At 43.3% G+C, this 17,500-nt stretch overlaps 1 protein-coding gene across 7 annotated transcripts in view; it reads left to right on the forward strand.

Moving 5' to 3' along the window:
- Positions 1–17,500, forward strand: part of LOC137487313 (uncharacterized) — a 108,770-nt gene that overhangs the window by 38,283 nt on the left and 52,987 nt on the right. For 6 of the 7 annotated variants that reach the window (XM_073910259.1, XM_073910267.1, XM_021472040.3 and 3 more), the window contains exons 2-6: positions 1–138; positions 5,041–5,165; positions 14,967–15,055; positions 15,311–15,654; positions 16,716–16,802. The exon at positions 1–138 is cut by the window's left edge and continues 76 nt beyond it. The exons of the other annotated variant lie outside the window; for it this stretch is intronic. In XM_073910259.1, coding sequence (XP_073766360.1) covers positions 1–138; positions 5,041–5,165; positions 14,967–15,055; positions 15,311–15,654; positions 16,716–16,802 — 783 coding nt within the window. The remainder of the gene's footprint in view (positions 139–5,040; positions 5,166–14,966; positions 15,056–15,310; positions 15,655–16,715; positions 16,803–17,500) is intronic. 7 annotated transcript variants of the gene reach the window in all.

The following is a 17,500-nucleotide window of genomic DNA, read 5'->3' on the forward strand; positions in this document are numbered from 1 at the left end:
GAAGTTTATTGACCGACCAGTGTCAAAGTATGGCTATAGATCATGGAGTTCAAGCATCAGGACAAGATTCAAACCCTTTCACCGTCATTCCAGATAACGTGACCGTGAACAGTTCGCAAGTGGGAACGGGCATTACAGGTAGAATCTAAAGTGTTTAAATGTACAATTATGCATATTAGAAGCTTTCATCCACAAGCGGGGACAGCAGGGTACTATGTAACACTTTTTGGTTTTAAGAAAATAATGAACAAAGTAATGGGGTCAAGCAAACCAACTCTTTTTATGCAACAAAATAAAATAAACATATAATACTATGATCATTCATTACGAAAGTAGAAAGATAGCTACTGTTTTAAAATTTACGGTAACACTATAAAATATCAGTACGTGAATTATGATGTATTAATATGTAAACTAAACATTACTTTATTATGAATAAATCAATGATGAGTTAAGGCACTCTCTAATCATGAACTAACTTAACTAGCATAATTCACATGAGTTCATGTGTAAATAACGACCACCTTAATTACTTCTTAGCACATGTTGTTAATTAATGTATAAATTAACATTTAAGTTTAGGCTAAATGTAACCAACATGAACTCAGGAGCTGTTAATGTATAATTACATCAATGAACTGCAGTGTTTAAACTGTTCATGTTGATGTTGACTGAAAACTTTTCTATTATTATTCCATGTAGACCCAGATGGACGTGCAAGAAGAGTTCATGAGCGGATAAAAATGGGTTAATGATGATGTGCCCCTCTAAGTAGTAATGACATAATTATATATTATCAGCTTTCGAGTTAATGATGGTAAATTAAGTATAAACTAATGTGGTATAATACATTAAGTAAAAAACAATCATGTACTAACAAGTAATTGAGGTAGCTGTTATTCTCATATGAACATGTGACTAATGTTGTAGTTAAAGTTAAATCATATAGTGCATGCATCAACTCATTATCAGTCAATAATAGAGTTATTGACTCTAAAAGTAGTTTAGTTTACATATTAACACATCATTATTCATGTACTGTTATTGTAAAGTGTTACCAAATTTACTTTAATGTTGAAACAAAAACATTCACAGATTGGTCATTTTCTTTCACATTTCTTATACAACAACATTAAAGTACACAATTTATCTCACACACTGTGCAAATGATTTAAATTGTGTCCTGCTACAAATACAGGTTTAAAAGGTCTCATATACACTAAATGCTGATGTCACATATTGCTCTATATAGTAATTTTGCCAAATGATTTGATTGTAGCTTCATCAGGACAGGTTTTTCAGGGGTGGGGATTCAGATTTGTCAGGGGAGTCAGATTTCAATTGCCTACAACACTTTGACCGATCGTTTATGTCTATCGCCAAACATGCAGAGTAAAAATTATACTATTTACCCAATCTGCGGAGTTAGTTGGCTTATGGCTTGCAGTATGACTTGCAAACAAGCCCTTTTTAGGATTTAAATTATCATAGACTTTTTCCAGAGCTCTGGTACTGTTTGCATATCGACAGAGAGCTGGAAAAGCAAATCCAAGGCTGGTGTGAGCTCCTCAGCAAATGTTTTAAAAAGAAAACATGTTATGCCATCAAGTGCCATTGCCTTGTTATAACATAAATATTTAAAAACCATTTTAACATCTCCTTGATATATTAACATCCTATTTTAAAACATATTGCAATTTACTTTTCCTAAAATTTCTTCACATTCTTCCAAAGTATCTGTCTCAAATCTCATATAAAAATGATTCAGTTCATTTACCTTAACAGTTTTATTACAGGCAAATAATGAATTCTTTGTTGTCATGTTTGTCATTCTCCAAATCGAGTTCCAGAGTTCTTTTGTATTGGATTTTAAGAAATGTTGTTCAGCCTGTTTTTAATTTTGTATCTTTGCAATCCTTATCTCCCTATTAAGGTTCTTGTGTGCTACTCTAAGCCCCAATGAATCACCCGACTTAAAGGCCAATTTCTACCTTTTGATGCAGTCATTAATTTCCCCTGATATATGCGGTTTGTCCATGCAGAAGGAAAAATATATGCTGTGATAGTTTCAGTAACATTATCTATATTTTAGTCCTGATAATCCATGCAGAGGAAACATCCTTTGAGCTCCTCTATACTTTCATTATGTCTTATGTTCTTATGTCTGGTTTTAGCAACATAAGCATCCCTAATATTGCTTCACACTTCACATATTGAAAAAAAAACGGGTAAGATTTCTCCAGTCCACACTGATTAAAACCACGAAGGATCAAAAAGAGTAAATCAAGTTTATTTTGCAAGTGCTTATGAACACAATAGATCAGCTTATGAATGAGTGCTTATGAACATAATATTTGGTTTGCTGCTCTAATAGCAGTCCCACTAGGTGGAATATACACTGCACTAACAAACATGTTAGTAAATTCCCTCTGCAAATAAAACAGACATAATGTAACATAATAGTTCCAGATCATGGTTGCAAATGCTTTTTTGTCGCAAAATTTCGTCACCAGCGATCATGATATAGATACAGAACCCTCACCCTTATGTCTTACCAGAGTTCTCATCTTTGTCCAAGTGTAGATTGGAAAAACCATCGATTTGAATCAAACTAGTGAAAGTGAGTAAAGTCTGAAAGAATGACAAACTATCCCTTTAACACAACTATGACACACCTTTTTTAATCTCTCACACTTACACAATTGTTTCATGCTATTGAATTTAATATTGATTTATTTGAACCATGTTAAATCATCAACCAATAAATTATTTTACATTTATTCTGGCATACGCTCACTTTTAGGAAGCTTACTACACGAAGCTTTTTTAATGAGACCCCTTGCAGACATGTGAGATGGATGAGAGAACATTCATTCATTCATACACATTATTTTCGACTTGGTCCCTTTATTAATTAGGGGTCGTCACAACAGAATGAACCGACAACTTATCCAGCATTTGCTTTGCGCAGCGGATGCCCTTCCATGTGCAACCCAGTACTGGGAAACACCCATACACTCGTGCATTTACACACATACACTATGGCAAATTTAGCTTACTCAATTCACCTATAGTGTATGTCTTTGGACTGTGGGGGAAACCCATGCCAACACAGGGAGAACATGCAAACTCCACACAGAAATGCTGACTGACCCAGCCGAGTATCGAACCACTGACCTTCTTGCTGCGAGGCGATCACACCCACTGCTTCACCGTGACACCAATGAGAGAGCATGAATAAATAAATATTTCAAAATAAATTACAGCACAAAAGAGAGGAACATATTTAGTTTCTCTATTAATTTTGCCTGTTAGTTCATGGTTATATTTTCATGGCTAAACTTTAGCTAGGCGACTTGGTGGTACAGTAGAAAGTACTGTTGCCTCACAACAAGAAGGTCGCTGGTTCGAGCTTAGGCTGAGTCAGTTGGCATATCTGTGTGGAGTTTGCATATTCTCCCCGCCTTCGTGTGGGTTTCCTCCAAGAGCTTCGGTTTCCCCCACATTTCAAAGATGTGGTGTAGGTGAATTGGTTAAGCTAAATTGTCCATATTGTAAGTGTGTAAATGATGTATGGATATATGGGTGTTTCCCAGTTATGGCTTGCAGCTGGAAGGGCATCCGCTGCGTAAAACATGTGCTGGATAAGTTGCCGGTTCATTCCGCTGAGGCAACCCCAGATTAATAAAGGGACTAGACAGAGACAGAGTGCACACAAGAGAGGCCGAGAGAATATTAAGGTTACTATTATTAATTATCACTATTACTAATACTACTATGTTTACTAATTTGTTTCTGTGGGTTCTATTTAATGTAAAAATGAAACATGCTTTGTTAATACGATTGTAACATTTGTCAAGTTATAATTTAAGAGAATTTTTATTAAATTATCTTAATTTTTTTAAAGATAATTAGAGCAGTTTTGCTAAATTAAAAATGTTGCTTATAACTCTGTGTCCTAGTTGAAAAAATACTAAACATAATCATGCAAATAAAAAATAAAAATAAAAAATGGATTAATATCTTAAAAATATGCATTTATACTCAAACAAGTATTAAACTTTGAACAGATATGTTGATCACCATTAAATATAGGCCACTATTATATTTAAAAATGTAATAATTTGGGTGAATCAGTGGGTAGCGTCGCTGGTTCAAGCCCAGGCTGGGTCAGTCAACTAAGTTGGCCGTAGTGTATGTGTGTGAATGAGTGTGTATGAGTTTTTCCCAGTGATGGGTTGCGGCCGGAAGGGCATTCGCTGCGTAATAACTTACACTGGATAATATGGATTTAATAAATCATTAGGCCTTTAATATAATAAACTGATACATTATCTTTTCTTGCTATGGGTTTAATCAAAGACTATAAAATATTATAAAGGGACTTTGGTTTTATTCAGAATTTTAAAAAAAAACAAAGTTTTTTTAATCATCCAATTATTAAACAATGTTAGAAAACATTCACTGCAAAGCTTTCACAAATTCAACAGGAGAGAAAATTCTGTAAACTCGCTGATGTAATGACAGCTCCAATCATTGTTATTGCAGCGCTTTTACAGTAGGACACTGCAGTTAATGAAATTTAATATTACATGTCCCCTAAACATCTGGGAAAATTAAAGGGCACCAATGGTGAAAAATCTACTTTTTAAGCTGTTTGGACAGACGTGTGTAAGTATAGTGTATAGACCGTCATATTGGGGTGATATAAACACACCCAGTCCTTTTTTTTCAATTTAACAACATAAAATAGTGGATCAATTGGAGCGGTTTTGAGAGCGACCGCAACTTGACGTAGGAGTGCGGTCCCCCCGCCCACCAATATTGATTGACAGCCGCGCGTCACAATCATATCCTCAGTTTCTTATGGGTTGCAACTGAAATCTGCAGGAAGGTGGATCTCCAGGAACAGGGTTGGCCACCCCTGGTCTACGCTATATTTCCTACTATAGTCTACGCTACAGGAAAGATGTAGTTTAATGCTTTAAACTTGTTGTCTTTTCAAACTTGTCAGTAAAAATGTTTAACTCTTTTCCACAGTGACACTCTCGACTTCTTCTGTTCCATTTTTGGGCTATATGTTGGAGGCCCGTGAGTGTGATAATTGTCCACCTGCTGGTACATTTAGTGGGATTGACTCGGCCAACAGTCTGCTCCTATGTGGTGTAAGTCCTGCCAACCACCTGTACATAAGTTGGTTTTTGTGATTTATGAGGACTCTCCATAGGTGTAATGTATTTTTATAGCCTACTGTAAACCTCACAGGAGACATGTGGCAAAATATGAATGTGACAAATCCCTGTTAGCTATAATTTTAAACAGTTTTATCACAGAGCATGTCCTCGTAAACCACCTCAACAATGTAATACCTAGTTCCCCTTCGGGGGGAACTTCAGCACTATAAGTGTATTTGATGTTCTAAATCCACGTATGGGAGGATTCGGTTCAGAAGCCGCTCGTCTGAAAGAGTATTGAACGGGCCAATGAAAGCAATGAATTGGCAGCGCAATTTTGCGCAGGTGTGCTGCATCGCCAATTAACTGAGCATATAAGCACACCTGGCGCTAGCAAACGCTATCCTTTTCGCTTCAGAGACTTTTCTGATTGAGTTTATGAGGGTTCCTCCTGCTGATCTACAGCCACTTCGAGCGAACGAGTGTCTCCCGGTCCAGAGCGAGTCCACGCAGCGGCAGACGGTCGAGCTGGGTTTCTCCCTTGCCTGGCATTCCTTTGGGTCTGGTCCTCCAAGAGCGGTGCGTATTGCTGCAAAGCATCCTAAAAGAGCAACACAGTCGTGCAGCACGTCCTTTTCAGGATGGCGCTCCGACTGTGCGTTTCTGGTTGCGGGGGTTTCCTGGCTCCGGATGATGGGCACGATCACTGCATTACATGTTTGGGGGTCCAGCATGTTAATGTGGTGCTCGGGGGAGGTTCATGTCGTCACTGCGATGCCATGACCGTTGCGCAGTTGAGATCGCGGTTAGCTTTCGCAAGAGAGCGAGCCACCCCAGTCGCCTCCTGCTCTGCAGCGGGCGCTCGGGCAGATCTGAGGGCTCCAGCGAGAGATAATCCGCCGCCTAAGGGCTCGCCGACCTCTCGCTCCTCCAATCGCTCCATCTAAGCTTCGGGTGCACAGTAGGCTCACGCAGTCCTGGAGGGCACCTTTCTCTGCCCGCACTGCGTCCGCCTCCGCCCTCACCACCCTGGATGATGGAGCTGCCAAGGGGTATGAGGCGATCCCGCAGGTGGAGCGCCATTGCGGTCAATCTTTGTCCGCGTGGCGCCCCCACTTTGCGCGGTCCGCCCCGTCTCCCGTCCAAAGCCTGTAGGTTATCTGCCTCCCTCGGAGCTAGAGCTTACAAGGCTGCGGGCCAGGCAGCTTCCGCCTTGCACGCGATGGCCACCTACCAGCGCTACCAAGCGCAGGCGCTGGCCGAGCTGCACAAGGGTGGGTCTAACCCAGGCTTGTTACACGAGCTGCGCACGGCGACCGACTATGCTCTCCGGACCACTAAGTCCGCCGCGTGCGCACTGGGGAAGACGATGTCCACACTTGTGGTCCAGGAACGCCACCTCTGGCTAAACCTGGCAGATATGCGCGATGTTGACAAAGTTCGCTTTCTTGACTCGCCCATATCCCAGGCTGGCCTGTTCGGCGACACCGTCGGTGAATTCACCCAGGAGTTCAAGGCGGTGAAGGAGCAGTCGGATGCAATGGGCAATGTCATCTATCGGCGGGGCCGTAAGCCCGCTCCATCCCCTGCCGAGCCATCCACCTCCGCTGCTCCTCGCCGGGGGCGAAGCGGGCGCGTCTAGCACGCCGAAAGCCGGTAGCTCCTCCTGCCCAGGGCGCTGCTAAGTCCGGTAAACGAACCGCGAAGCGTCCCTGAGACAGGCCATCCGGAGAAGAGGAGACTTGCTCTTTCCCCGCTGGAGGGCGGGGCCCATATTCCAACGGTACTTTTCAGTGCCACCAAAGTTTCAAACAAAGAGCATTTTTCCCCTTCCCCAGATGTGACAGCTCAAGCCCTGCCAGTCTGGGACGCGCTGCCTCTCAGCTCGCAGGGTCTGCATGCTCCGCCAGCGGCTCTCGGGCGCTGGGGGGACCGTCTCCCTTCTCCCAGCCCCCAAGCCCCCTCTCCGGAGTCAGGGTGCGGAGCCAGAGCGAATCGCTCTCCTCCAGCTCTTCTGTGGGACCCTCGCGCTCCCCGGATCAGCACACCCGCTCCGCGCTGCCCCTCCGCGGGTGCATCAGCAATTGCTGCGATGACGTCATTAGCGAGGGCTCTACCTGCCTGGTTAGCGCGGGCCAGTCCCTTGCGGTGGCTTATACGTACGATCAGACTCGGCTACGAACTACAGTTCTCAAAACGGCCTCCCAAGTTCACGGGCGAGTATTTCACCAGGGTCAATCCCCTGTCCGCCCCTGTCTTGCGAGAGGAGATTGCTGCCCTCCTGGCGAAGGGTGCAATCGAGCCAGTACCTCCAGCCAAGATGGAGAGCGGGTTTTACAGCCCGTACTTCATCGTACCCAAAAAGAGCGGTGGGTCACGGCCAATCCTAGATCTGCGCGTTTTGAATCGCTGCCATCACAAGCTGTCGTTCAGAATGCTTACGCAGAGGCGCATCCTCCGATGCGTTAGTCCTCAGGATTGGTTTGCAGCCATAGACCTGAAGGACGCGTATTTTCATGTCTCCATTCTTCCACGCCACCGTCAGTTTCTGCGGTTTGCGTCGAAGGTCGAGCATGGCAGTACAAGGTCCTCCCCTTCGGTCTCTCTGTCTCCGCGGGTCTTCACCAAACTCACGGAGGGTGCCCTAGTGCCCCTGCGGCTCGCGGGCATCCGCGTACTCAATTATCTCGACGAATGGCTGATTTTAGCCCACTCTCGGGAGCAATTGACTGCGCACAGAGACGAGGTGCTCCGGCATCTCCGCCTATTGGGGTTGCAGGTCAACTGGGAAAAGAGCAAACTCGCCCCGGTGCAGAGGATCTCTTTTCTCGGAATGGAGCTGGACTCGGTCACCATGGTAGCGCGCCTCTCCGGAGAGCGCGCTCGCCTGCTGCTGAACTGTCTGAGGGAGCTGGACAGCAAATTAGTGGTCCCACTGAAATATTTTCAGAGGCTCCTGGGGTATATGGCTTCTGCTGCGGCGGTCACGCCGCTCAGATTGCTCCATATGAGACCACTTCAGCACTGGCTTCAAGATCGAGTTCCAAGACGTGCATGGCATGCGGGCACACACCGAGTCTCTGTTACTGCACTATGTCGCCGCACCCTCAGCCCCTGGAACGACCCCTCGTTCCTGCAGGCCGGTGTGTCTCTGGGACAGGTGTCCAGTCATGTTGTTGTCTCAACAGATGCTTCCAGCACAGGCTGGGGAGCCGTGTGTCGCGAGCATGCAGCTGCGGGCCTGTGGGTAGGTGCCCAGCTGCATTGGCATATTAATCGCCTAGACCTGTTGGCAGTGTTCCTAGCTCTCCGCCGTTTTTCTCCGGTGCTGGAGCAGCAACACGTGCTGGTCAGGACGGACAGTACGGCGGCGGCAGCGTAGATCAACCGCATGGGGGGTATGCGCTCTCGCCGCATGTCTCAGCTTGCCCGCCGTCTGCTCCTCTGGAGTCACCCGCGGCTGAAGTCGCTGCACGCCATTCACATACCAGGTATGCTCAACCGTGCAGCCGATGTGCTCTCACGGCAGCAGATTCACTCTGGAGAATGGAGACTCCACCCCAAGTCTGTCCAGCTGATATGGGCGCGATTCGGGGAGGCCCAGATCGATCTGTTTGCTTCCCCCGAGAACGCTCATTGCCAGTTGTTTTATTCCCTGACTGAGGGCTCTCTCGGCACGGATGCACTGGCCCTCAGCTGGCCTCGGGGCATACGCAAGTATGCGTTTCCTCCTGTGAGCCTGATCGCGCAGTTACTGTGCAAGGTCAGGGAGGACGAGGAACAGGTTCTGTTAGTTGCGCCCCTCTGGCCCAACCGGACCTGGATATCAGAGCTCTCCCTACTCGCGACGGCCCTCCCATGGCAGATCCCTTTGAGAGAGGACCTACTTTCTCAGGGACAAGGCACCGTCTGGCACCCTCGCCCCGATCTCTGGAACCTCCACGTGTGGTCCACAGACACGAGGAAGACTTAGGTAACCTGCCGCCCGCGGTGGTCGATACCATCACTTAAGCTAGAGCCCCCTCTACGAGGCGCGCCTACGCCCTGAAGTGGAGTCTATTCACTGAATGGTGTGTCTCTCGCAGAGAAGACCCTTGATCTTGCCAGATCAGTGTTGTGCTCTCTTTCCTTCAAGAGAAGCTGGATAGCAGGCTGTCGCCCTCCACTCTCAAGGTTTACGTTGCCGCCATCTCCGCTCACCATGACGCGGTGGCTGGCGGCACCGTGGGAAAGCATAACCTCATCATCCGGTTCCTCAGAGGCGCTAGGCGAATTAATCCAACTCGCCCCCCTCTCACGCCCTCTTGGGATCTCGCCCTAGTTCTCATGAGCATGCGATTTGATCCCTTCGAGCCACTCGATACAGTATCCTTAAGATTTCTGCCCCTGAAGACAGCTCTGCTGGTCGCGTTGGCCTTCATTAAGAGGGTCGGGGACCTAGAGGCTATTTCGGTCAGTGACTCGTGCCTGGAATTCGGGCCGGATTTTTCTCATGTTATCCTGAGACCCCGCCCGGGTTATGTGCCCAAAGTTCCTACCACTCCCTTTAGAGATCAGGTAGTAACCCTGCAAGCGCTGCCCCCGGAGAAGGCAGACCCAGCCCTTTCCTTACTTTGTCCAGTTCGCGCTCTGCGCATTTATGTGGACCGTACTCAGTCCTTTAGATCTTCTGAGCAGCTCTTTGTCTGTTATGGCGGACGGCAGCAGGGAAGTGCCGTGTCTAAACAACGATTATCCCACTGGATTGTGGAGGCCATTTCATGTGCTTATTTGAGCAGAGGTCAGCCGCGCCCCCTGGGAGTGCGTGCGCACTCCACTCGGAGCGTTGCATCCTCTTGCATCCACTCATCTGTGACGTGTGCAAAAGATGGCGCCTGTGTGTTTGTCGGCATGCCGTTTGCCTCGTCAATTTTTAAATGTCTGTTCGGCAACCATTCTATCAGTGCTTTTTCTTCTCTTATTCATGAGCTGCGTTGATGCATTAATTTCATATGATCGCCAAGCACTGTTAAACATTAGAGGTTTGTTGGAGAATCAACCCAGAGACTGCTCCATAACACATGACTACTGCTATTCATCGTTTCCTTTTCCCACGGCCGCGTTTGTTCGCCGGCTTCCGTGCTGTCTAATCTATCAACGAAAACGTCGCAGAAGAAGAGGAAATCGCGGAGGTGTCCGGGTGAGGATGAGGAAGGAAATTTCTATTTCATTGGCTCTACATACTGCGTGCTCATTTGTACCTACGTATGGTCACCGCGGTTTGCACCCGGCTCGACGCTCGTGGGACGTGAGATACACCTGTCACTTGCCTATCTTCCCGGACAAACGGCAGCTGGCCGAATTCGGAGCTCCTCCACGGGTGCGCATCCGACGTAGGGGCGTAAATCTCCAACACATCAAATCACTGGATTATGTTCATCAGTCAGATCTACAAGTCATTTCCCACATCAACATGGCTTTGTTGAACGCTAGATCTGTGTCCAATAAGACATTTATTTTGAATGACTTTTTTACAAGCCACAATTTGGACTTCCTTTTTTTAACTGAGACCTGGATTGGAGCGGGTGAGTCCTCTGTGTTCGGTGAACTTTGTCCTTTAAACTGTTCTTTTATCAGCACTCCTAGATGTATTGGGAAAGGAGGTGGGGTGGCTATGGTTTTTAGAAACTGGTTCAGATGTCGGACTATCTCTGTCGGGGACTTCACTACATTTGAATCCCAATGTGCTCTGATAGAATCGGATACCACTCCTTTTCTGTGTGTTCTGGTTTACAGGCCTCCTAAGCCTGATAGAGGTTTCATAAAGGAGTTTTCTGAATTTGTTTCTCATATAATCACATCTTATGATCGTTTATTAATCTTAGGGGATTTTAATATTCACGTGTGCTGCCCTGGAAAGCCTTTGGTAACTGAGTTTATGCATGTTTTGGATTCTTTTGGATTTACTCAGCATATTGTTTGGTGCTACACATGCACTAGGCCACACTTTGGACCTTATAATGTCCTACGGGTTTTCCATAGAAAATATTGTCATTGAAGATGCCTCCTTCTCAGATCATAAGCCTATTGTTTTTAACACTACTCTATCATATTTCTCTGGTACTACAAAAAGTGAAGGTTTTCACTCTCGCTGCATAAACTCTCTCACTGCAAATCAGTTTTCTACTATGTTTAATAGTAACAAAGTGTCTACAGCAATATTAGCTGCTGCTGAGCATTCCTCAAGTCCTGATGATTTAATTTCTCTTTTTAATTCTTCTTGTTCAGATATCTTAGACTGTGTAGCTCCTTTAAAATATAAGTATCCAAAAATGAAATCACAGCCATGGCTGGATGATCTCTCTCGCTCACTCAGACAGATTTGTCGTAAAGCAGAACGGCGCTGGAGAAAAGATCACCTTGTTGTCTCTCTTGAAATCTTTAGAGATGCACAAGTAAACTTTCAAAAAGCAGCAAAAAAGGCTAGAGCTACATACTTTTCAGACATTATTAATAAACATTCACACACCCCTAAAATTTTATTTGACACAATTAACGCAATAATTTCTCCACGTACCTCATGCAAAATTGAGCAGTCATCAGAGATATGTGAGAGATTTAAAAGGTTCTTTACTGAGAAGGTAGCTGATATCAGATCCTCTTTTGCCCCTCTCTGCCCTAGTTCCTGTGTGGACTCGACAGTTTCTTCAGCTACCTTCTGTAATTTTGAACCAGTGTCTCTCTCTGAGTTGAGGGGTCTAGTGTTTCAGACAAAAACTTCAACTTCGCCGTGTGATCCTATTTCCTCTAATCTTTTAAAGGAGACTTTCAACACAATAGGTTCTAGTATACAAGCAATTATTAATTCCTGCTTAGTTTCAGGCACTGTCCCTGCGTTTTTAAAGCATGCAGTTGTCCAGCCATTGCTTAAAAAACCCAATGCAGATATAAATTGCTTAAATAACTTCCGTCCTATCTCTAAACTTCCATTTATGTCAAAGGTTCTAGAAAGAGCTGTCTTATCACAGCTACAGCCTTTTTTTAAATCGTCCCATAAACTTGAACCTTTACAGTCAGGTTTCACTATGCACCACAGTACTGAAACCGCTCTGTTAAAAGTGTGGAATGACTTACTGCTGTCGGTAGATTCAGGCAGTAATGCAGTTTTGGTTTTACTAGATCTGAGTTCTGCTTTTGATACAGTTGATCATACCATACTTCTGTCACGTCTGGAACATTGGGTGGGCATAAAGGGTTCAGCACTTCAATGGTTTCAGTCATATCTGAAATCCAGGTCTTTTTCAGTTTCTGTTGGCCAATTTATGTCAACATCTGCCCCTCTTCTGTGTGGTGTCCCCCAGGGCTCTATTCTGGGTCCAATGCTCTTCAACTTATATATGCTTCCTCTTGGTAATATTATAAGGAAACATAACATATCTTTTCATTTTTATGCAGATGACTCTCAGCTGTATGTTCCTTTAAAATCTCAGAACTCCCTGCAGTCTCTAATTAATTGTCTTGAGGATATTAAATGTTGGATGGCAAAAAACTTCCTTCAACTTAATAATGACAAAACTGAAGTTATTCTCTTCGGCCCCTCAAAAACAAGAATGTCGTATATTGGGGGCTTGGGAAGTCTTGCACCGTATGTTAAATCGCAAGTAAAAAATCTAGGTGTTATCTTTGATTCTGAGCTTTGTCTAGAAAAACAAATTAGCTCAGTGGTTAAGAATAGTTATTATCAGCTGAGGATCATCTCCAGACTCAAATCCATTCTTTCCTTTCAAGATCTGGAAAAGGTCATACATGCTTTTATCACGTCCCGCCTAGACTATTGCAATTCTCTATATGTTGGTCTCCCCCAATCCTCATTGGCACGGTTGCAGTTGGTTCAAAATGCGGCAGCTAGACTTTTAACAGGCACCAAAAAACATGCTCATATCTCTCCAGTTTTAGCATCCCTTCATTGGCTTCCTGTTAATTTTAGAATTCAGTTCAAGATTTTACTTATTGTTTTTAAAGCACTGAATGGGCAAGCACCTTCTTATATATCAGAGCTTATTAACTTACAGTCAACTCCTCGGTCTCTTAGGTCCTCAAATAAAATTTTACTTCATGTTCCTCGGTCACGACTTAAACTGAAAGGGGATAGAGCCTTTGCAGTCGCTGCTCCTCGTTTGTGGAACCAGCTGCCACCGGATATTACACGTGCTTCTTCTCTCTCTATTTTTAAGTCCAGACTTAAGACACATTTTTATTCTATTGCATTCCCAGGCTTTTAATCTTTATTGTGGTTGTTGCTGTAATACTTTTATTCCTATTATTACTTTTATTGTTATCTTTTACTCTTTTAGAGTGTGTGCTATGGTTTTGTTCAGCACTTTGGTCAGTGCCAAACTGAAGTAAATGTGCTTTATAAATAAACTTTACTTACTTACTTACTTACTCTTGGGCGTGTGCACGCGGCGCTTCTTTAACAGACATTTGTAGAGCTGCGGGCTGGGCAACACCCAACACATTTGCAAGGTTTAATAATCTGCGAGTGGAGCCGGTTTCCTCAAGGGTGTTAGGGACCTTTGGTGATTGAGGAAACAACTCGGTGGGTGTTATAGCACGCTTGCGGTGCCTTTTTTCCCTAACACGGCGAGATGTGCACCCTCCTGTCTGTCAGTAAAGTTCCCCATTCGGTGAGCCCTGCAGATTCCTCCGAGGCCCCCAGCACTGACTCAGTGGAGGAGTCACTCGCTGGCCCACTACATTAGGTCAGCCCGCTGGTCAGCCCGCGTTTTTGGGTACAGGTGCCTGCTATGGACGATCCCCGCTGGTGATCCCCATATGCTTTTCCGCCACGGTTAAGTTCCCCCCTCTGGGTGGACCCGTGCTTTCCCTATCCGCTAACCACCTTCTTATGCACACTCCCCCTTCTCAGGGTTAGTCCATATGTATTTCCATTTGTTCCCTATTGGGTGCGGATGGTCTCCGCAGCGTCCTCCCTACTGGGATGGCACGCTTTCCAACGTACTGTCGTATATTCCTAGAATTATCTAGACGCTAGCGACTCCCAAATAAATATACCTATTCCGTAAAGCTTCTTTTGAAGTGGGGATAAGTTAGGGCCAAGGGCACGTTGGAGGACCGCGCCTCTCATGATTTGGGTGCGTCACGCTTGCCTGACTGCCCTCTCATGGTGAGTGTTGGTAAGGTCCAGTCATTATGGCGCTTTCAATGGACACCCATACGTGGATTTAGAACATCAAATCCACTTATAGTGCTGAAGTTCCCCCCGAAAGGGAACGTTCGAGGTTACTAAAGTAACCCTTTGTTCCCCGAGGAGGGGAACGGAAGCACTATACTCCGTCGCCATAATGACTGTCCCTTAGCTGTTAAAAGTCTCTTCAGCTTAAAAAGGATAGCGTTTGCTAGCGCCAGGTGTGCTTATATGCTCAGTTAATTGGCGATGCAGCACAATTGCGCAAGCTTGCGCTGCCAATTCATTGCTTTCATTGGCCCCTTCAATACTCTTTCGAGCGGCTTCTGAACCGAATCCTCCCATACGTGGATTTAGAACATCAAATCCACTTATAGTGCTTCCGTTCCTCTCCTCGGGGAACAAAGGGTTACTTTAGTAACCTCGAACGGTCATCCCTATGTTATTTTACAAATTTGTGTCCTCATAAACCACATAAACACGCACACACACACATCCTTTTACACTTTAACTCTTTCTTACAGGCTTCTTAGAGCAATTGTTAAATGTTAGCAGCTGTAAATTTTATAAACTAAAGTCAGGTGTTTATCTTATGTATTTATTAGGACCAGGCCGTGGCTCATCCCAATAACAACGATAAAACTTCAGTCCTAGTGACGTGGACTCCTCAAGCCACTGGACAGTTTTACTTCAGGTAAATTCTTGTGATGCTTTAAGGAAAACCAATACATACTTTACAGGTTGTCCAAAGCTTTTTAAATAAATTAAGTTTTCATTGTATTTTATATAATATTTTGCATTATGTGGAGATTAGCACTGTGGGTTACGGCGATCACTAGGCCCAAATTTATAAATTAGCTCTAGGACATAAATAAAGGGAAAATTATTCATGGTTTTATTGCAGTTTATACTGCTGGTTTGTAAATCTCATATCTGGTTTTCTTTTCAGAGCTGCATTTGTCCAAACTTTCAGTTTCGGTTGGCAAAAAAAAGCAATCATACTCCCAACGACAACAACATTGCCGCCGACAACACCAATGACAACATCACCGCTGGCAACAACCCAGTTAATGACACAGTCAATTATGCACACAATGACGCCGACAACCACACAGACAATGACGCAGACAACTACACAGACAATGACGCAGACAACGATGCAGACAACGACACAGAAAACAACATCGACACCGACCACGACACCTACAACGGTGCAGATGATGATGATGACAACAACCACTACAACAACTACTGACACCCCCGCTACTGTAACAACTAGGCATACAACAATAGGTAATAAAAAACATCCATATACATCAAAAGAATCAAAACTCTCAAACCCTCCACTAACAACTGTGTTTGAGTTCATTTCAGTTGAACACAAAATAATACATATTGAAAAATGATGGAAATCAGTAGCCTTTGAATTCTATATTATATTTTACTACAATGGATGTCAACGTCTACTTGCTTCCAGCATTCTTCAAAATATCTTGTTTTGTGTCCAATTAAAAATCTCAATGGCTTGAAACCACTTGAGGGTGCTACATTTCTTTCTTTCTTTTTTTCTTTCTTTCTTTCTTTCTTTCTTTCTTTCTTTACTGGTTGAAGTAGTATCTGAAACAGTAGCATTTCTGTATATTTTTTAATGTTTTATTGTGTATGCAAATCATTCACTTTCTCCTGCTTTCTCCTATTTAAAAGCACACACACAAACACTTAAACTCAAATGGAAACACACTCACGAATAAAGTGTCTGTTGCCAGTGCTACTTGTTATGCAAATCTAAATTTACATGACTTTCTGAAAGTAATGGTGTTCTTGTTCTTGAAGCAGAATATCTTATGGTTAGCATTGCTGCTGCAGGATACACACACACACACTCAAACTCTAATATCATTATTATTGAATGCATTATTAAGTGCAAGTCAGGTCTCTGTTACTAGCTATAAAAAAACATTTTGAAATTAACAGAGGCTATAGATGGACAAGTAACTATTACAAATTAATGTGATTAACTACTGAAAACCTGATAACATCTTGTATACAACTACTGAACATGTCTTGATCTGTGGCTGCCATACTTTAAGAGGAATAAATCACAATGGGAAACCTAATTAATTTAAAATGATGCACACTTGATGTAGTGATATGGCTACGACTCAGAGCACTTGATTTTAATTCTAAGTCCAATTTAATTTTAAGTCCAATATAGGAAAACTGATATCTTTACCTGATATTCAAAGATACTGGTCTTATGTTGATGTAGATTGTTGAAGAGAAAATAATTTTCTAGATATATGTATAAATGAAAGCAAGACTACTTTTTGTAATGTTCTCATCATGTCTCACAGACACATCCACTGCACCACCAACCTCTGCAGTCAACAGTACACAAACAGGTCTAACTGTATTCACAACACCAAACCTACAGGCTACAGGTAATTATTGTCTTCATATACAAAATCAAATGTATTAAGTAGATTTTTTTTAAGTAAGTAAATGTATTACCTAAAGAACAATCAAATAGAGAATTTTCCATTTCTGTGTGTCTACAGTCAGTATTATGCACAAACAGATCCAACTGCAAACACAACATCATTTACAACATCAAACACACACTCATATATAAAGAACATGATTAGCCCTTTGTGAAAATTGTATATTGTATATATTGTATGAAATACATTCTACAATTAATGATTGAGAGCAAGGACATTTTTACAGTATATCCTCTAATTATTTTTCTTCTGGAGAAAAATAATAAAATAAATAAATAAATAATAATAATAATAAAATAATAATAGTATTAATACTTTATGTGTTAACAATATTATTTACCCTCTTAAGAAATCATTTTATTATTAGGAAATTAAAAACACACCACTGCTCTCAGAAATAAAAAGCCAAAGCCAAGAGAACAGTAACAGTACCATGATTCTGGCACTGATGGTTTATAAATACACTTTATTAGGTACACCTGTCCAGCTGCTCATTAACACAAATTTCTAATCAGCCAATCACATGGCAGCAACTCAATGCATTTAGGCATGTAGACATGGTCAAGACGATTTGCTGCTGTTTAAACTGAGCATCAGATTCCGGGTGCACTGTATATATAACAGATTTGCCAAAAACC

Source organism: Danio rerio, chromosome 8 (assembly GCF_049306965.1).
Source record: "Danio rerio strain Tuebingen ecotype United States chromosome 8, GRCz12tu, whole genome shotgun sequence".
Lineage (NCBI taxonomy): Eukaryota > Metazoa > Chordata > Actinopteri > Cypriniformes > Danionidae > Danio > Danio rerio.